This window comes from Pseudorasbora parva, chromosome 1, assembly GCF_024679245.1.
Source record: "Pseudorasbora parva isolate DD20220531a chromosome 1, ASM2467924v1, whole genome shotgun sequence".
Lineage (NCBI taxonomy): Eukaryota > Metazoa > Chordata > Actinopteri > Cypriniformes > Gobionidae > Pseudorasbora > Pseudorasbora parva.
This window is the reverse complement of record NC_090172.1, coordinates 3,442,743-3,464,276: the sequence shown is the minus strand read 5'-3', so window position 1 is coordinate 3,464,276 and position 21,534 is coordinate 3,442,743. Positions and strand designations below refer to the sequence as shown.

The following is a 21,534-nucleotide window of genomic DNA, read 5'->3' as shown; positions in this document are numbered from 1 at the left end:
CTAAAATAACAAGAGATATCAGTAAAAATACATTGTATTGATTGTTTTAATAGTCACATTAATCACTTGCTTACTGCTGGTAGAGTACGCTGGTTATCTAAAACCCTATTCAGACGGGATTAGTTTAACATGGGGTGGTGGGGGTAAAGTCATTTTACCTCAGGACGTCTGTAATATTAATGGCCAATTCGCACGGGATAAGACGTCTCAGTAAAACTAGCAGAAGTGGGAGGAGTAACTCGCTTTACACACTACAGTAACCTCTGTGTCGTCATGTGTGCATGATGTTGCTTACTGTTATCACGTGAGTAAACACAATGTTTGTGTGTGTGTGTCTAACGCTTCTGATTGAATTGTGTTGGTAAAAGACACTTTTTTTTCCTAGAGCTAAAAGAAGTGTTGTGCCTCTAATAAGTGCTTTTGATCTTCTTTTTGCTTTAAATAGTACTGGACGTTTGCCACAGAGTTGTCCCTCCACCTACAATGCAACCGAATGCTTCTTCAAGTGCCTCCATGCTTGCAAAACGCGCTTTAAAAAAAAAAAAACACTTTTAATCAGGAAATGACGGGATATTACCATACATTTTTACAGCGGGTCAGTTCCAACGAGATTAGTATTACCCAAGGTCATTTTTCCAGACCTTTTTACAGAAGGTAAAAGTCTCCGTAATCTTTACTGACATTGTCCGTAATGATTACCGAGATTTAAAAACTAAACTAAAATCACAGAGAACGTCTGGTAATAATTACTTTACCCCCACCTCCCCATGTTAAAACTAATACAGTCCGTATAGGGTTAGTTCACCCAAAAATGAAATGTCTGTCATTAACTCCTCCCCCTAATGTCGTTCCACACCCGTAAGACCTCCGTTCATCTTCACACACAGTTTACCACAGTGAGCGTATGCAAGTGTATGCACACTATACTGCCCATGTCCCGAAAGTTAATAAAAACAATTAGATTCATGATTCGCATCGCTAACGTCACGTGATTTTAGCAGTTTGACATGTGATCCGAATCATGAATCAATTCGCTGATTCATAACCGTTTGAATCTTTATTTGAGGATTGAAAACAAATGCGGAAAAGACAATGCTGAATAAAGTCGTAGTTTTTGTTATTTTTGGACCCAAATGTATTTTGGATGCTTCAAGAGACTCTAATTAACCCACTGATGTCTCATATGGACTACTGTGATGATGTTTTTATTCCCTTTCTGGACATGGACAGTATAGTGTGCATACACTTGCATACGCTCTCGGACTAAATATAAAATATTTTAAACTGTGTGTGAAGATGAACGGAGGTCTGACGGGAGTGGAGCGACATTAGGGGGAGGAGTTAATGACAGACATTTCATCTTTGGGTGAACTAACCCTTTAAGGCATGAGTGATGTCAGTTTTACAGCAGCGGATCCTTCAGTTTTCTTTAGCTTTGGTCTGGTTGTCTGGAGGAAGAGGTTTTCCTAAATGATGAGCTGTGGTGATGCCATGAGTGAGAGAGGCACACTTCTCCCTGACCTCCGGCCGGAGGCGGAATCCTCCCTGGAAGCTGAGGTCAAAGTATTCGGATGGAGCGAAGGTCAGAGGCTTCTCTGCACACAAGGCGCTCAGCCGCTCCCGCCACGCCTCCAGCATCTCACTCCTCGCGGCCGCGGGCGAGTGCGCCGGACACCAGAAGATCTGCGGCGCGAGGACCTGGAACCCACAGAACCGCAGCACGCCATTCTGTGGGAGACAAAACACATCAACTGATCTAGTTTCCTTTATTAGTTCAAATGTTTTTTCAAAGATGTGATATCATATCCATCTGCCACACTTAGAATTAAATAACTAGAAGTAAAATGTATAGTAATTTTATGAAAAATGCATGAACTGAGACCAAAAATCACATGCTTCTTTGACCGTATTAATGCACTTTTATGATGGATGGATGCACTTTTATCAATCAATCAATCAACTTTATTTATATAGCGCTTTTACAATCACGATTGTGTCAAAGCAGCTTCACAGTGTCAAACAGGATAATATTGCAACAAAATTAGATTTGGCTGTACAGTCGTACTGGAGAAAACAGTGATGTTATCAGCTTATTTTAATTTATCATATAGCGACAATGTTGGCAGATCAGTATTATAGTTTATAGAATTAAATAAGACCTAATTCATACATTTTATTTGTATAATTAGTTGAATAACTTTAATCATAATTTTAGTGTCCCCAACTGAGCAAGCCAAGCCAAAGGCGACCAAAGGAACCAAAACTCCTTCAGGGCATGATGGAGAAAATTAAACCTTGGGAGAAACCAGACTCAGTCGGGGTGCTATTCCAGAGTTTAGGAGCTAAATAGGAAAAGGGTCGACCGCCTGCAGTTGATTTAGATATTCTAGGTATTATCAACTGGCCAGAGTTTTGAGACCGCAATAGATGTGATGGAGTATAATGCGTTAAGAGCTCGCTTAAGTACTGGGGAGCTAAACCATTTAGTGCTTTGTAAGTAATAAGCGAGATTTTAAAATGTATGCGATGTTTAATAGGGAGCCAGTGCAATGTTGACAGAACTGGACTAATATGATCATACTTCCTGGTTCTAGTAAGAACTCGAGCTGCTGCATTATGGACTAGTTGGAGTTTGTTTATTAAGCGAGCAGGGCAACCACCCAGTAGAGCATTACAATAATCTATCTATCTATCTATCTATCTATCTATCTATCTATCTATCTATCTATCTATCTATCTATCTATCTATCTATCTATCTATCTATCTATCTATCTATCCATCCATCCATCCATCCATCCATCCATCCATCCATCCATCCATCCATCCATCCATCCATCCATCCATCCATCCATCCATCCATCCATCCATCCATCCATCCATCCATCTATCTATCTATCTATCTATCTATCTATCTATCTATCTATCTATCTATCTATCTATCTATCTACCGGCTGGAGTTTGTTTATTAAGCGAGCAGGGCAACCACCCAGTAGAGCATTACAATAATCTAGCCTTGAGCTCATGAACGCATGTACTAACTGTTCAGCATTTTGCATTTAAAAGCATGTGCCGTAATTTAGATATATTTTTAAGATGATAGAATGCGGTTTTACAGATGCTAGAAACGTGGCTTTCAAATGAGAGATTGGTATCAAAGAGCACACCCAGGTTCCTCACTGACGACGAGGGCTTGACAGAGCAGTCATCAAGTGTTAGACAGTATTCTCGGTTACTACTTGTGGAGCTTTTCTGTCCAATAATTAAAAATTTGGTCCTATAATCAAAAATTAAGTCCCTCTTGGCTATCTTTAATTCTGAGGAGATGGAACTGATGAGGAAGATTATGCACAAAGCAATCTTTAGTCGCAGCGGTTATCGTCCTGCCATATTTGAAGCGAGGGGATGGCTTTGCAGCCTTAGGTAAATTAAGTATACATGATATTAGGTAATGATCTGAGATGTCATCGCTCTGCTGCAGAATTTTAACAGTATCAACATTTATTCCATGTGACATTATTAGATCTAAAGTATGATTACGGTGAAGAGTGGGTCCTGATATGTGTTGTCTAACTCCAATAGAGTTTAGAATGTCTCTAAATGCCAATCCCAATGCGTCTTTTTCATTGTCTACATGGATATTAAAATCGCCAACAATTAGTACACTTACAGAAAGTCATAAAGACCTATGATGATTTGAGGGGTGAGTAAATCATGGGGTAATTTTCCTTTTTGGGTGAACTATCCCTTTAATCTGAAGCTCACTGGGTATGAAAGTCTAAAATATATGACAAACTGCATTCCATATGGATTTAATACACTGATCCGGGATGACTCTTTCATTCAGGATATCTGGCAGCTCTAATGGTCTAATTTATCTTTCTGACAAATTTGCACAAAGATTTGTTTTAACAGCTTAATTTGAATAAATGGTCTGTTTGGGAAGTTGTGAAACTAGAACACTGAACTGAAAAATCAAACACAAAAAAGTGCTTTCTCGTGATAAGAAGCGTTTATCTCACCTGTAAAGGCCAAAGCAGAACATTGATGTCTCCATGGACGCCGTCGGCCAGATACATGGACTCCGTTCCCCCCGTGGTGAGTGAGACAATCGCCCTCTTATCCTGGTGTGGGAAAGGTGGATGATATTTTAACTAAATCTGATGACCATTAGAATCACAGAGCCTTTGTGGCAGGAGATTCAGACCTTAAAAATGCCGTTGTCATACATCTTCTGCATAGTGAAGGCGAATCCTTGAATCAAGACTCGGTCTATCCAGCCCTTCATGATGGCAGGCATACTAAACCAGTAGAGCGGGAACTGGAAACACAGACCACATCATATTATTGTCCTGCGATCGAGGAGAAATGTATAATTTGACATGAGCAGGTGAGCGCGGGGCACAACCTTAAGCGGGGTTAGTTGTAACACACATGGTTTAACACTTTCCACACATGCCAGGATGACCAAACTTTGGCCATATCAACACTATTTAGAGAAAAAAATAGAGCCAAAATTAAAAAATCTTTGGAAGATATCACTGAACATTTATTTTACCATAGCACAAGTACATTTCTGACTTAAGTTTAAATTCATCTCTGTTTTTTGTGTTTATGTAAAATAAGACAAATCTGATATTATTGTAATCTTCTCTCTGTTATTTAACACTTGAGATCGTTCTTTAATGCTGATCTAACAGAAGAAGATCCCAGTCGCGTTACAATGAGGCCTTATTAAAAAATGTGATATTATACGTTTATGAATTCTTTTGAGAAAGCATGAGAAAAGGGTAAATAAAGACTGAGTCAATGTTCAGGAATTATTCATTATTATTCTGTTTTTAACTATGCCATATAGCTGTATTAGCCATGTGTTTTTTGTCAAACTCAAAAATGTGTGTATTTTTAATGATGAAAAAAGTCTTGAGAGAGGAAATGACATTGGTGTCAATGAAGGCCTTTCTGAGCCATCGGATTTCAACACTAATATCTCCATCTGTGTCTGAAGATGAACGGAGGTCTGACGGGTGTCCAACCACAGGAGGAATTAATGACAAGGCCAGGGACACACTGCAAGCGTGCCGTGAGCGTCTCGGCTGCGTGGCGTGTCCGTTTTTATTTCGGCTCCCATGTTAACCGGTTAGAGCTTGCATACTGCCTGCGTCAGCCGCGCGGAAAACGCGTGCATGCTTCAAATAGAAGAGACGCCTATTTTTCACACGACATGCGAGCGTGTTGGAAGCGTTTCTAGGCAAAATAGCATAGGAAAAGATGTTTATATGCCATTTTGGCACAAATACATATTAATAAATGACATTTTCATGTTTGAAAGTCTTAAGGTTAACATAAAGGCAGATAGGCCTACTTGTAATAATAAAAAACAACATTATCGATTTTGAAATATTAAACCTGTCAATACAGAACGAAATATTCTGTAGCCTATTTTGCCGTCAATACCATAGATCTGTATGGTCAATAGGCTACTGCCGACGTTTTCTTTGCTGTATCAATAGGCAATATATTTATATTTAACATGAAGTATAGGGCTTCCCAGCAGCAGCAGCGCCGCGTCAGACAGGCTTTTGGTGTGCAAAGACAGAGAAAATGCCGCGCAGCCGCCCCGCGGCTGACACGCAGCAGAAACGCCACGCTTGCAGTGTGTCTCCGGCTGTCATTAGCTCATGTTATAATGAACCGCACCTATGGGGCACGTCGTCACATTTCACTTCCATTCTTTCGGGGTAAATCAAGAAAAAAGTAAACACTGTATTAATGAAACAAAACCACATAATTGTACTAGATGTGTGAAATTAGTGAAGTTTTTATTAACAAAATTTCGGGAGGAGCACGTGCAGATAGGGTGGGTGGGGGGGTACTCTGGGTTCAGGCCAAATTCCGAGCCCAGAGCCCGGACAGCACGCCAAATACGCATAATCTTTACTCTATTTAATTTGATGTAAGCGTGAACTAGTGAAATGTGGGGACAAAATAAATACTCTAAACCCCAAGTGGATTTACACAAACTGAGACCGTCAGAAAGCGTTAGTTTGTGCCCCGCTGTCCCCTATCTGGCACACTAGGGGGCGCTGTCACCTGAAAGATCACCAGCTCCGCCTGTTCCAGCTTGTGCTGTTCTTCTGCAACATCGTCGCTCAATCGGCCGCCCTGCCACGCCGTCATCATCTCATCATTATACACAAAGTGCTCCGGGTTCTTCAGATCACCTGTGAGAGTTACAGAGCAACAATGAGTGCGTTTACATGCACGTTCTTAAGCCGATTATGCCTAATAAGCTGACAACGAACATGGTCATGTAAACGCGGTAACCCGTTTTTCTTTTATCGGAGTAAGGTCATAAACGGCGTAAGCATAAACCGGTCGGGACAGGTCGTTTTTTGCCTCTTACCCCAATTTCGCGCTGCATGTAAACGCATTAACCTGCTTTCTGTTGGTTTATTGAAGTGATAGGTGACAAAAACGCAAACTTAGAGCAGATTTAAACGCATCCAGACAGAGCGAGCTAGCGTTTTACATGAAATAAGGACATACATCACAAACGCAGACTCGTTTAAGACCCAGAAAATTGTAAAGATGTGTTCTCATCTCATGCGGCAGAAGTAGAAGAGTATGAGCCGCAAATCTCCTGCTGACACGCTTTATTTAACATCACAATCTGACGTAACATTTGGAGCATTTACTCCAAAGTAACCTTTACTCTGAGTCAGATACGGACATTATTATTTTTGACCCGGTTTATTAATAAAGTCATGTAAACGCGGTTTACTTGCGTTGTCAGTTTACTGGTTTGCATGTAAACGCGCACCCAATGGTTCTAATACCAGGGTCTGTCTGAATACTCGATTCTGATTGGCTGGAAGGTGTGAGTAAAGTATGAGATGATCGACGGCTAGCTGTGCATTAAATCTCATACAGATCTCATAAAGATGTTTGCAGTGTAATGTTTGACCTGAGGGTCAAATCGGTGGATATTTTCGTCATTTACGGCTCGTGAGATCCAGCATTCTGCCCGCTTTGTGTCGCATACAGAGATGAAGTAGTCTGAAAAATGTGCGTGTAAAGTGCATACGTGTGAAGTGTGTGTGTGTGGGCATGTTTTTGTGACATATGAGGACACAAATGTGTATAATGCCATGGGTATGACACAGGTATTACAGGAGAGGGTGAAATATGAGGACATTACCCATGTCCCCACTTTTCAAAAGGCTTATAAATCACACAGGAGGAGTTTTTATTAGAAAGTAAAAATGCAGAATGTTTCCTGTGATGGGTAGGTTTAGGGGCAGAGGCTGTGTGTGTGTGTACCCTTAATATCATCTGCAGTGGCAGAGGCTTTGAAGTTCATAGCATAGAGATCCGACACAAGGACTTTATAGCCTTGCTTTGTCAAAGCCTGGACGGCCACATCTCGCAGAGCAGCGTTGAACGAGGCCGGACTCTGGTGGGCATAAACTATCAGTGCCGTCTTCTGTGCTGCTGAGAGAGAGAGAGAGAGAGAGAGAGAGAGAGAGAGAGAGAGAGAGAGAGAGAGAGAGAGAGAGAGAGAGAGAGAGAGAGAGAGAGAGAGAGAGAGAGAGAGAGAGAGAGAGAGAGAGAGAGAGAGAGAGAGAGAGAGAGAGAGAGAGATATCATTGGTGTGAAATTCATTGGTGTTCAAAAGAAAGAAAAAAAGTTACCTGGTTGCCTTAAAATTTTGAGTTCATTGAAATTAAAATTTTGAGTTAATACAATGAACATTTTTTTTGAGATTCAACAACCTTTATTAAAATATTATTAAAAGATTTTGTAAGCATAATGGGTAATTATGTGTTTGTTATTTCTGATGATTCAGATGATTTATCACATTTTTTATGTGGTTCAGATAAAAAAATATTTTGAGTTTCTATTAATTAAACTAATTTCCTTCATTGTATCAACTCAAATTTTTAATTTCAATAAACTCAAAATTTTAAGGCAACCAGGTTACTTACTTTTTTAAGTTAAACCAACAAAAACCACCACAAATTTTTTACAGTGTAGTTACACTCCATCAATGTTCAAAACAAACACTTTTTTCCTCTCCGCAATCATCCACTGTGAGAGTGGCGGAGAGTTTACTTAAGGTGTGTCTTTGGCCCCGTTGTGCACAATACTTTGAATTTCATTCCAAAAATCGGCAAGTGGAGCCTTTCCTTTGATTTTCCCCCACTATTCTTTGGGATTGTCCTTGTGGCTGAGATTATCACTGACCTAGTTACGTTCTCTTTGTGACTTTCTTTATTTTGTGAAACATAAAAGAAAACATTTGTTCTATCCCAGAATACAATGGTCAGCAAATCTGTTTGGTTTCCAACATTCATCAAAAACGTTTTGTGTAGGAGAAAAACATACAGGTTTGTTTGAGAAAATGACAGAATTTTTAATTTTTTCCAAGAACTTTCCCTTTACCAGATGAATATGGCTGATACATGAATCATATTCATGTATCAACGATAAAACCAATAGAAACTTTATAAAAACAAGCATTAAAAATACTGGAGAAAAAACCATACCGCTACCACCACTGTAGTATTTTAAAGCTGCTGTCAGTACTTTTTTTTGTGTTCAAGATTTACAAAAATTATGTTATGAAATTGTATAACATGAATCCATTTTCCAAACCGTGTTTTTGTCTTACTCTGAATCCTTATGGTACACTTATAATAAGTATTTATATTGGGACTATTTCAGGCCAGACTGGTAGGTACCGCTGCGGAGGAGCACAGTCCCTGCGTGACTCGCCCATAGACATAAACAGAGAGAAGTAGATCCGGCTGCAATGTTCTTCCGCAAGACGCATGCAGTTCTGCTAATTAACCACTAGAGTGCAAAAAGTTACGGACTGCAGCTTTAAGTAAATATCAGATACACTGTAAAAAAATATTGCTGGTTTAACTTAAAAAAGTAAGTAACCTGGTTGCCTTAAAATTTTGAGTTTATGGACGTTAAAAATTAGAGTTGATACAATGAAGAAAATTGGTTTAATAAATAGAAACTCAAAATATTATTGTATCTGAACCACACACAAAAAAAGATAAATTATGAAAATAACACAATTTGGCTTGTTTCACTGCATAATTACAAATAAAACACACAATTACCCAATATGCTTACAACATCTTTTAATAATATTTAAATAAAGGTTGTTGATTCTCAAAAAATGTTTGTTGTATTAACTCAAAAATTTTATTTCAATTAACTCACATTTGTAAGGCAACAAGGTTACTTAGTTTTACATTTTTTTACAGTGTACTTACCAGGGATAATCTCATTAAATTTAACAATATTTGTTTAATTTATAAAGTCAGACGTGGTTTAGCACCTCTTCCACTAAAGCCCCTTTCACACTGCACGTCGGACCCGCAATATTCCCGGAGCATTGCCGGGTCGCCTTCTGTGTGAAAGCAACCACGTCCCGGGATTGATTACCGAATTGAACCCGGGTCGGGACCTAGTAACATTGCGGGATTTGACCCGGGACGAGCGCTGTGTGAATAAAAGCCAAAACTAATGCCGCAACGTGTACGTAGTTATAGCTTGTTTTTTCAATAATACAACCCTGCAGTGCCAGAAGAGCTCGTCGGTGTTTTAAACGCAGAGTGTGTTCGTATACAGAAGAAACTAAAATTAAACAAGCAGAAATGAGCGCAAACTGGACACAAGTCGAGACCACGGAGCTCCTTACTATCCGCGCTGAAGCTGAGATCGCTCGCCGTTATACGTCACATCAGGATGTCACGTGTCAACTCGATCCGGGACCGTTACGGGTTGTGTGTGAAAGCGCACATATTACGGTATTTCTCTGGCAGTGTGAATGGACCAAATCTAGCGGCCCGGGAACAAATGCCGGGTTGCATTATCCGTGTATTTGCCGGAATCGCAGTGTGAAAGGGGCTTATGTGACTTTGTAAAGTTTAGATCAAGTGAGGTTAGGGTAACAAGAGGAGCAGTAAGGACTGTTTTATCTGCTTTTGGTCAGGCTGTTTTCTCCGTAAAGGCAGGTCAACAATGGAACACCGTACTGGAAACCATTAGAGAGTCTTTGTCGTTCTCTTCGTTCAAGAAGAATGAAAAAAATGGCTCGCTCTGAACCAAATCTGTGGACACTAATTCCTTCGGTGTATTTATATATTTTATAACTAAGTTACATTAATTGTATTTGCGAACCGTAATGTCTTATATGTAATTTTATTTTGTGATTTTATAATTGTGATTATTTTTAAGGTTGCCTTTCTGTACACTTGGCTGGAGGACTGCCGATGAGAATGAGCACTTTTGAGCTAACTCGGGTACATTTACATTATCGTAATGTTGATTAATGTACATTGTCCTCTTTTAAATAACTAAACAAATACAAGAAAAAAACATGAATGAATGAAGTTAATCAAATGCTAACTGACACACAATAAAACACACATATATACTTATAAAAGAGTACAGGATTCTCACCCATTGTTGCATGCAATCTCCAACTGTGCAGCGGGATGAAGAGAGAAAAGTGTTTGGCTTTCGTTCGAGCTGCTCTTCTCACTCTTCCAGCGCTCGCGTGCGAAGCGGTGTCTGATTTCCTCTCAGGTTTCAGTTAGTGTATAACCTGTAAGGCGGGTTGAATGATTGGTCAAATGAAGGGACATCTCGGTGGCAATCTGGTTAAATATGGGTGTTAATGGAATGCCGCTCTGTGTGAAATAACACATGACCCAATTTAAACAACACTTGATTTTGCAATGTCATTGTTACATGCCGTAAATTATGCATAATCACAGCTAACCCTCAGCCAAACCCTAACCCTTTAGTAAGTACATGTCCAGGGTTTCTGCAGGTGTTATGAAGGTACATTTAAGACCAATTCAAGAAAAAAACGAAGGAATAAACTGAAGGGAACACAATACAACAATATGTTCTCTGCATGAAGCACAGAATTAGCAATTCCCAACAAATTTCAACGACTTTTAAATTAAATTTGACAAAATAGCTTAAAGTTTGAACAGCTATACTCCCAAACACTACAATATTTAAATAACTTTTACTAAACCTTCTCTACACTGCAAAGAAAGTGATGTTCTTTTTCAGGGTTCAGAAAAATCAACTTAATACAAATATTTTCATATCCATTGACAGATGTGTTCTTGTTTTAAGGATAATGTTAGAACATTTTAATGTGTATCTGTGTTTGAATGTCTTAGACGTGCTTCTAGTGTTCAGTGATGTCTTTTGTGTATACTTTATATTTTGTATTGTAAGGCCGCCCAAATCGTCCCAATGGAGGCTAACGATCGGCGGGTGAAGTTCGCTGCGCGTTCGTCTTTTCAGCGGGGAAAAGGGGATTTTATTCCAATTCCTCGTTATCTGACTCCATTTAATTATAATTTAGAATTTAGGTTAGAATGCCAATTGGTTATTTGGTCATTTATATTTAATAGTTTAACTACACATTTAATTATTCCGTTTAACCCTTTGTTGAAATTATGTCCGTTCATAACCTGAATAATTCCAGAGCAAGTCAGAATCAATCAAAGTATAACAATTTATTAACAATCAGGTAAATGTATAACGCCAATTACATAATCAATTCAAAGGTATACTTCACATCAAATACCCTAAAGTAAAGAATGAGATGTATACCAGACTTATCAAGGTTACATAATGCTGCATGGGTTAAAACGTCCAGCATTACGGGCTGACCTGAGTACAGTATCGAGCCCTGAGCTCTTTGCAACATTTCCTTAAATACCCAAAACCAGATACATACCCAGAACCATTTGAAACTCTTTCAAATGGAAACACCAGTTAACAATAGGAATTTGCATTGATCAGGTCCTATAGACCTGATTAGAAGAGAGGCCAAATGGCTGAAAGCCACACCCACCATACACCAAGGAAAGATATCTTTAAACCCTTAAAACATTTATGATGTTCTAGTTTACTTCTGTGGAGTTGAGATATTTGTACCAGTCGCACTGAGACATTTCAAATGATATCAAACACATATGATACTCGATCGTGTGGATTGACATTGTAATATAGAGATTCTGGATGCATTTTCAGTGATCTCAGCATGAGAGAGGGAATGAATTGGGGGAGAGGGAGTCAATAGGGAAAGATGTAGATTAGCTGATAGTGAGGTGAGACTTGCGTCTCCAGTGGTGTGTGAGGGACAGTTCAGATGTTAATTTCCTTATTTTCTCAGAGAGTCTTTGTTCTTCATTCAGACATTTCGGCATATACTAGTTTTTTCAGTCTTACAGTTCCACCTCTTGATCCCAATGGGTCAAACTCTGGTGGTCCTATGGGATCACTGTTAGACGTTGGTTAGACGTTGGTTAGACGTTGGTTCAATCCTTGAGATGACGAAATTGTCTTAGCAGCTGCAGAGCCCTTTGGAAGGTTCTTTGTTCACCTGCAGGACACCGTCTCACCAGGTGTGTGTAGCTTGAGTTTCAGCTGGTGGGTGAATGTGTTCAGGTGTTCTACCTGTGGTTCAGCACAGCATGTTCATAGAGTCAGTCTCGGACCTTGGTGAATGTTCAGTTAACGTGTCACTTCTTCATGGGGAAGCTTCTGCTTCTGCACCTTCCCGATAATCTGACGCTCCTTGTGTAATCCTCACACCTCCAATGGTGTGGTTCACTGGGTAGATTTCAATAGGTGGAAGGCTTCTCCGTAGTTGACACCTGAAAAGAGTCTTAATGTCCACTTAACGACTGAACACTGATGAACTTAAAACCGTAGAGAAATGCATAAGAACATATAATGCAAGAAAACATAAAAGAAAAAACAATGTGGGTTCATGTCAGCAGTGCGATTGGTACACCTTCTCTCAAGTGTTTTTCAAGGTCATAATTGGTGGGGTGGATTAAATATATTTAATCACCTAATTCTTCACTATCACTGGGATAAAGTGACAGCGGAATTTAAGTATTCTTGGTCTGGATTACCTAAGGAAATGCAGCAAAAAGTCAGTGCAGTTTATATATTAAAATAGATGATATGCATATAATAATAACATCAATAATATTCAATCACAATTATGAAGATATACATATATATATAATAACCACTGTGTTTGTTTAGGAATCTTCCAATGCAATTAAGGCAGATCTAAATATGTTTAGTCCTACAATAATGTGGATTGTGTATTCCTTGTCACAGTGTGTGTGTGAGAGTGTGGAGAGTGTGTGTGTGTGTGTGTGTGTGTGTGTGTGTGTGTGTCTGTGTCTGTGTGTGTGTGTGTGTGTGTGAGTGAGCAGTCCTATGAGTTGGTAGGATGTAGTGAATAGCGTTTGCTATGTGTGTCTTTAATAGACTGTCATCATGTGACCAACTCTACTGTCCTGTGTGTTTGAAGCTATTTGGATCTGTTGGTGTGAAAAGATGGACAATAGATCTTTAGTGAAGTAACACTTTTGGACTCTATGCCATCTATGATGTGTAGTGTACAACCTGGATAGATTTGATCTGTTTCAGGTGATATGAGGGTGTAGTGAAGAAAGTGTGTGTTCTGTGTTTGTTTTTGGGAGATGGGTGGAGTCTTATCAATAACAATCTGTGTTGCAAAATTTAGTTCCAGTGCTACACTGGGAGATCATGTATACATTTTGTGAAGTGTGAATGACCCCATCAAGTGTATTCGCACCCATCTCCCTCATTTCAAGTTGCTCTGACAATTCCATTGTTGAGTTTGCCCACTTTGGGGTGTTAGCCCCTTTCCAGCGTCCATTCTCCAAGGAATTGCAGTTGTAAACCTGAGACAAAAATAATGCAGAGAATCACAGTTAATTCTGACATTATCAACAGCTTCACAGTCAGGTTTGGACTTATTTGAATGGCACTATTATGCCTGATGCAATTTTCATCCTGGCTGTCACATGAAACAGAGTTTCATCGGCCAGGTCTGAATTGTTGCTGTTGTTTTAGTAAAGTGTGTGACACCTTAAAACTGTTCTTACAGTCAAGCCTTCACAGTCTGCTGTGAGCATTAGAGACCCCAGTTCTGCTGGAGAATTTTTCTGAATTAATCAGAGCTTTTATCGCTCATATTGTCATGAATTCCAATGGGTTGGTTCCCATGGCTTTATTTCCAGTTGCTCTCTTTACAGTCAGATCTGTGGGCAGAAATTAATTCACCTGTTTTGGTGTTGTCTGCTTACGATGTCACACACACATTTGATTAATTGAGGTCTCTGTGACCTTTAAAAAAAATTAGGTACTTCTGCATTTTAGGTGTTGCACCTCGGTGACGGTGAATTGGTTTGCTATTATCAGTGCCACACATGTAGCTCTAGCTGTGTTCTTGTAAAGGCAAAAGATAACAGCACAACCCCTCCCTTTTGGCACTGGGAATTGAACCAATGCAACACAACAACATTAAATCCAATACATGTATTTATATGTATTACCTCGTTATTTCATCTGACTCCATAAAATGAAAAGGTTTTAAATGATTATGTTAATCATTAACTTTAGGTTTCTATTTTCTTTCAATTCAATTCTTATACATTGTGTTATACTCAGTAATCAAGATTCCGATAACATTGAGTCTCGCACCGGTCAGAGTACAATCTCTTTCGCAAACTCGTCAGTCTTGGTCATTCAGTAGAGGCTATACGACTGATATCTTGGACGCCCGTGCTACACGTTGATCATTCCAAGATATTTTTGTTCAGTCCCCTTGGATTTGAATTCTCGTAATTAATGTAAATTGCTTTTATTCAGAGGCCCATGACCACCACCACAGAATCAAGTGACCAACTTACTATCTCTAATGGTGACTTTCTATAATCATGCCGTGGTTTTCCACGTCTACGTAATTTAGAGCAAGATTACAACAATCAGGAATTAGGGTTGCCCTATTTAGATTGGTCTAACAATTTGTTATTGTTCTAAACGGAAGACGTCTTTAGTCTTTCAACCCGCAGTCCAAGTCTACGTATCTGAACGCCAATGTGTTAGTCGGAGCTCTAAAACATCAGCCTGGTGTGCTTTAATGCTCCACCGAAAAACTGTGTTTTAGTCCATGTTACTAACCTGAGCGTAGTCTTGTGGTGTCATGGATGTACATGATCACCTGAGTTATTAACACAACATACGTTATAGTATTTTCATGGTTAATGCAATTGTAAATAACACTGTAGCCACATGGCAATTCTATGCTCCACATGGGAGACAAACAAATTCAACATAGAAACACATTTATTCTGTTTTTACAAGATACATGGTCTAGAATGCATAGCATCTACAACCTTTATCCTAAGTGTTTCATACACTTACAGTAAAGCAATCTTGTTTTTTTTTTAAAGAATAAACTTAAATAGCCTAGGTGTTTTTATTAACACAAACAACTATGTGTGTTCAATGCGCACGTTTATTTACAATTACAAATTTGAAAATACAAGCAGGATCACTGCAATTTGGATGTTTTAACTATTAAACTCATTGCTATTAGGCTACTAGCCCACCAGCAAGTGAGGTTAATAGGTGAAGACCTTGCATGAACAATGCAGTTAGCTCACTGAGAGTTGTACCTTCAAATGAGCGATTATCTTTACCCTTAGAAAGGAATTTCCTGTTTTTCTGAAAATAAGGTGGCGGTCGACCCCTGCCCAATGACCAGCATGTTACCTCTGAATGGCCTATTTTCTGACAGGAACTGCAAAACCTGTTCTCTTTGCCATAGGTTTGACTGCTTTGTTCTCCTGGAGTTTGAGGATTTTCATGACTCTCTAATGCTTGAGCACCATGCGGTCTGGTACATGACTCTGGGCTATTGCAGTGCTGCATCACCTTAAGAACTGAAATAGGCACACTTCCTCGAGTTGCACATGCATTTTCTGAACTAAACATTTCAGATTCATTAGAGCAAGTCACCTCATCTAAGAAATGAACATGCTTTTTAGTCCCATCACTGTTAAGCGTTTTGGGAGGCATGAACTTTTTAGCTACTAGTTCAGCCTTGAGATCTGCAATGGTCTCCTCTTGATTTTTACACTTCTCAGTCAGGGCTAACAGCTCAGTTAGTAATTTATTTAGCTGTGTTTGAAGATCTTGAATCTTTGCCTTAGACTTTTCTGCTTCTGTGTTTTTAGAATCCACTTCTTTACATCTAGCACCTAGACTTAATGATTGAAATGGTTCCACATTACGTAGACTTTTACAATCTCTGAAGTTTAAAGTCTCAGTTTTTGCAGCAGGTTTTGACTTCTTTTGGAGTTTGTCATTACACTTTGTGCGAGTCTTTACCGGGCATTGTTCTTTTGGCTCATCGTGTCTTAACACAGGAGCTCGGTTACGAGTTTCTCTCTGTGGCTTGTATGTTAATGCGGCATCATCATCATTTTGATTCTCAAGATCACAAATGTCATCCAGTGCTGCTTGTTTAACTGCGGCTACTGGAAATCCTACATTATCGCAACAGTCTTCGAGAGCAGATATGTAGTTATTGCCGGTTTGCAGTTTTCTTTGGAGCTGATCGATTTTTGTTGCCATTTCTTCGCGCTGTCTAGCCCACCCTCGTTGCTCGTATTCTGCCGCTTCGACTTTTGCTCTTAACTTTTGTAATTCGTCCGATCGCAATTTTTCAATTTCTTTGATATTTGTTATCGTTCGTTCATTCTCGGCCATTGTTTTGAGGTCGTTACAACGAAGCAAATAAACAATTGCAGCGGGAATTCTCTTGTATTTTGATTTTGATTTTAGTTGCGCGCCCTTAGCAGAATACCAGGATATAATTTCGTTATTGGTCCACTTCATGTTAAATCCTTTGTCGCTTAATTGAAAGAGGAGATCTTGTAGTTGTACGCCTAGTATTCCCATAATTTCCTCATCTACACTACAGCTGTGCTGTCCCTGGAAAGTCATGTTTCACGTCTAATTCTTACACAATATCGGATTTCTACGGTTCCGATCTATAGTGGGTATACCGACCCGTTCTATAAATGTGTCTATATGTGTGAGTTGCAGATAAACTTTCCCTCAACAGTTCTAAAAGGCAATGAAAATGTACTTACCACAGCAGTTGAAGAAAGAGAAGCTCAAACCTCTTGTTGGTTTTTAAAATCCAATACTTCACTGAAAAGACGTTGCTCGTAAGAGAGTTGCAACATCACGTCGCCGGGTCACCAAATTGTAAGGCCGCCCAAATCGTCCCAATGGAGGCTAACGATCGGCGGGTGAAGTTCGCTGCGCGTTCGTCTTTTCAGCGGGGAAAAGGGGATTTTATTCCAATTCTTCGTTATCTGACTCCATTTAATTATAATTTAGAATTTAGGTTAGAATGCCAATTGGTTATTTGGTCATTTATATTTAATAGTTTAACTACACATTTAATTATTCCGTTTAACCCTTTGTTGAAATTATGTCCGTTCATAACCTGAATAATTCCAGAGCAAGTCAGAATCAATCAAAGTATAACAATTTATTAACAATCAGGTAAATGTATAACGCCAATTACATAATCAATTCAAAGGTATACTTCACATCAAATACCCTAAAGTAAAGAATGAGATGTATACCAGACTTATCAAGGTTACATAATGCTGCATGGGTTAAAACGTCCAGCATTACGGGCTGACCTGAGTACAGTATCGAGCCCTGAGCTCTTTGCAACATTTCCTTAAATACCCAAAACCAGATACATACCCAGAACCATTTGAAACTCTTTCAAATGGAAACACCAGTTAACAATAGGAATTTGCATTGATCAGGTCCTATAGACCTGATTAGAAGAGAGGCCAAATGGCTGAAAGCCACACCCACCATACACCAAGGAAAGATATCTTTAAACCCTTAAAACATTTATGATGTTCTAGTTTACTTCTGTGGAGTTGAGATATTTGTACCAGTCGCACTGAGACATTTCAAATGATATCAAACACATATGATACTCGATCGTGTGGATTGACATTGTAATATAGAGATTCTGGATGCATTTTCAGTGATCTCAGCATGAGAGAGGGAATGAATTGGGGGAGAGGGAGTCAATAGGGAAAGATGTAGATTAGCTGATAGTGAGGTGAGACTTGCGTCTCCAGTGGTGTGTGAGGGACAGTTCAGATGTTAATTTCCTTATTTTCTCAGAGAGTCTTTGTTCTTCATTCAGACATTTCGGCATATACTAGTTTTTTCAGTCTTACAGTATTGTGTGTATCTCTTCATTATGTATTTCAATGATTGTGTTTTTATTGTGTAACGCATGTTGTGCATTGTAGAGTTAAAAGTGCTATATAAATAAAATTGTAGGCTACTCACTTTTTTTTACTTAGAAACTCACTTCATTTTGTTCAATATCTCAGAAGACAAGACTTAATTTCTTCATTTTGCATGTCAAGTAAATGTATCTTGATTTAAGGATGTTTAGATATTGCATGCAATATTTATCTGTTTCGCAACCACATTCTGTTTGTTTTATGTCTTTCTTTCTTCTATTTTCCCACAACAATCTATCACCATGGACACTGATCACATTAATCACAGCTGTATTTTTCATTTGTCTGTGTTAAAGTGCACACTGTAGCGCACCTTGCCTTCTTCTTTGTTAATAAACCTTGTATTACCTTTACCATATCCTCATCATCATCATCATCTTCACGCCCGAGCGTTACAATCTAGGCCCTATGAAATCCATTTTAGTTTTTTATTTTAATCCGTTTTAATGGTTAAATTAATGTTATTAGCCAAAAAGCAAGTCTAAATAATTTAAATCATGAAGCATGTACAATTTAACAGCAATTTATTAAAATTTTAACAAAACAAAAACAAAAATAGGGCCATATGATGCATGTGTTTTTTTTTTTACCAAATACTGTGCTTTCCATTTTGGGGTGAATGCCTTATTCACACGAGGGTCAGTAAATGATGACAGCATTGCCATTTTTGGGTGTTCTGTCACTTTAAGTATTCTGATTTATTAATCCAAAATTTGATACATTTTGTGACATTCTCCATTAAATTCAATATTAATGAATGGATTCTGTGACTCAGTACCAGTTTTCTGCATCGTGGAAATCATAGGGCCCTAACTGATTGCCACGATATTGAATTTAAGACTTTATTCTTCAGTTTAAGACATTTTAAAGCCTTAAATTGTAGACGGTCAACTTAAGACTTTTTTAAGACCTGCGGAAAGCCTGATGTAGATCCAGAAGGGGAAGAAAACGCAAACAATTGTAGATGGATCCTATCGCATAGAAGAGCTAAATTTCCACATCTAGACACTGATTTTATAAAGCATTTATTTGCATGGCAGGGATTTCTGCTTTTAGTGTGATCTGCATTTTAATTGTGGATATAGGCTACTGATATTTAAATTGCTGAGAAAAACAGCTTGCACAATGAGTTTCTGCGGATTAAAGCTAGAATAAAAACAGGGAGGGTCAAATATTTTCATGCATGGAGTGGAAACAAGATTTATTAATGGAAATAATATTTAATGTCCTACTAAAAACACCCAACTGGTTTGTCAAGGGCTTGGTGTCCTTTGAGTGCAAAGGAGCTGAAGATCAGGTAGAGAAGAAAAGAAGCCCTTAAGTCGCAGTGTAAATTAACCCCCAGGTGTAAAACCAGCCTCACAAAGGCCACAAAGTAATGTCACATGAGCCAGAGGCTCATCACTGAATTATTCTGTTGCCATGACCATCTCTTTGGCTACCTTTTATGACAAACAAAACTTTCAGTCAAGTCTCTTCACTGCTCGCCATGTCCCGAGAGAACTCGTTTTATATTTGTCTTCTGTCAATGCAATAAAGACCAATACCACCCGGACAATTATGGAAATGCAAGAGCCACAACAGCAATGCAAATCGTTTAAAAGATAAAAATCGCTCTCTTTGTGTTGTTTTTCCCCAGTAAAATATATAAGGTGTGCATTAAACTGAACAAACAACAACATCTGAAAAAAAACCATACCTCAATGATTTAATGTGCTGTCCTTTTAATTTACATTTAAAACGAGAAACAGAGAGAATGCATGTTTTTGTTTTTAGTATATTCAGATATTCTGGATTCTCAGGGTAAACCAGTTTACTGACAACACACACAAGTTGACTTTGATTTCGTTAAGTGTCAATGCAGAAAAGTGGTTGTTTTCTGATAAAGCAGAATGAATGATACACTGCATACTGTTTATCACATGAAATGGGCTAAGCATTCAAACTGTCAATAAATGCATTAAATATTAATACATGTAGGCTATACAGGCTGTTTGAATCTGGACTGAGCATGCGCAAACCGTGTTTAGTTGTTTACATAAACTCTCAACAACAAAATTATGGCATATAAACTATACTTAATCAGAAAAGCATTATTATAAACAGATAAGGTATAGTAGAAATATGCAAACATTCATGCACACAGATTATTATTCCACACTTGCAACTATTAGTCTAATAAAAGCACGGCGCTTTACCTGGTCTCTGCTGTCAAATCTGTAACTGCAGAGCAGAATAAATACATGCAACTATCCGAAAACAATAATTTTACACTTACTGTATGTAAACACCTCTGATATAGTTTCTTTGCCCTCGTCTCCGCCGTCAGCTGATAGCGTGCGAACACTCTGCGTGCTGAATGGTCTAAACGCTACGCAACGCGACGCTGCGGGACGAGTGGGCGTTCATCACCCAAAAAAATGAAAATTATGTCAATAATTTAGGGTGACCAGACGTCCCGAAAAAATCAGGACAGTCCAGAAAACTACACTGTTGTCCGATAGATTCCGAATCTATCCCTAATTGTCCCAAAAAGTATACTGCGGAGGTTGAGGCGTCCTGCAACCAGCCCCCGCCGGCTGCTCATTGGCTGCAGCATTTCTAAGTTCTTTAAAGGGGGGGTGAAACACTCAGTTTCAGTCAATCTCATGTCAATCTTGAGTACCTATAGAGTAGTATTGCATCCTTCATATCTCCGAAAAGTCTTTAGTTTTATCATATTTATAAAAGAAATATAGGCTGTACCGAGTCTTTCCGGAAAAAACCGAGCGCCTGGAGGCGTATCGAGTGGGCGGAGCTAAAGAATGACAAGCGCGCAAAGCGGTGACGTCCTCAAGCGTGGAGAAACCCATCTATCTCAGCTAATACAGATAATGATCCACAATCAAATCTGAGGGAGAAATAAATTGAACAGGAGAAACGGCAACAGCAGGACGTCCGTCTCTGTGGTATGTAAGTTACTGTATTTAATGGCCTCTCCACATTTCTGTGTGTTTACTCGCAGAGTATGAGGACATGATTCGGTTTATGGACTATTGTATGCGACTAGACCTTAGAAGTAGCAAGCATACTGTAACGTTATACACAGAACAACAATGGAGTAACCGTTAGCGCATTTGAATGACGAAGCACGCGATTGTTGTCTATTACTGATGTTTACTCATGCGACGGTAGCCAATAGCAGAGACATTTGAAGCAGTTTAAGTTAACTCACCATCGAAGCTTTATCGCTGGGACCGCTCCGTCAGAAACACACTTCTTTGGTATGATTTGGTAAAGTCCTGACAGCAGTGGCGT

The 21,534-nt window shown here is 38.9% G+C and overlaps 1 protein-coding gene across 2 annotated transcripts; it reads right to left on the bottom strand.

Moving 5' to 3' along the window:
* Positions 1-1,362: 1,362 nt before the first annotated feature.
* nqo1 (NAD(P)H dehydrogenase, quinone 1) lies at positions 1,363-20,773 on the bottom strand. 2 transcript variants are annotated; one of them, XM_067448209.1, is made up of 7 exons: positions 20,516-20,773; positions 10,484-10,628; positions 7,322-7,492; positions 6,092-6,222; positions 4,206-4,319; positions 4,021-4,122; positions 1,363-1,728 (listed from the first exon to the last, which is right to left on the bottom strand). In XM_067448209.1, the coding sequence occupies exons 2-7, from the start codon at positions 10,485-10,487 to the stop codon at positions 1,420-1,422; spliced, it is 831 nt and encodes a 276-aa protein (XP_067304310.1). In that variant the 5' UTR covers positions 10,488-10,628; positions 20,516-20,773; the 3' UTR covers positions 1,363-1,419. The 2 variants fall into 2 exon arrangements, with proteins under 2 accessions (XP_067304310.1, XP_067304319.1); XM_067448218.1 differs by having other exon boundaries at positions 7,322-7,489.
* Positions 20,774-21,534: the final 761 nt, after the last annotated feature.

Excerpts from the sequence above, each read along its gene's own strand:
- nqo1 (XM_067448209.1), bottom strand. Across the intron at positions 6,223-7,321 it reads CACTGCAGATGATATTAAGG|GTGATCTGAAGAACCCGGAG; the intron begins GTACACACACAC and ends TAACTCTCACAG. Across the intron at positions 4,320-6,091 it reads CGGAGCTGGTGATCTTTCAG|TTCCCGCTCTACTGGTTTAG; the intron begins GTGACAGCGCCC and ends CTGTGTTTCCAG.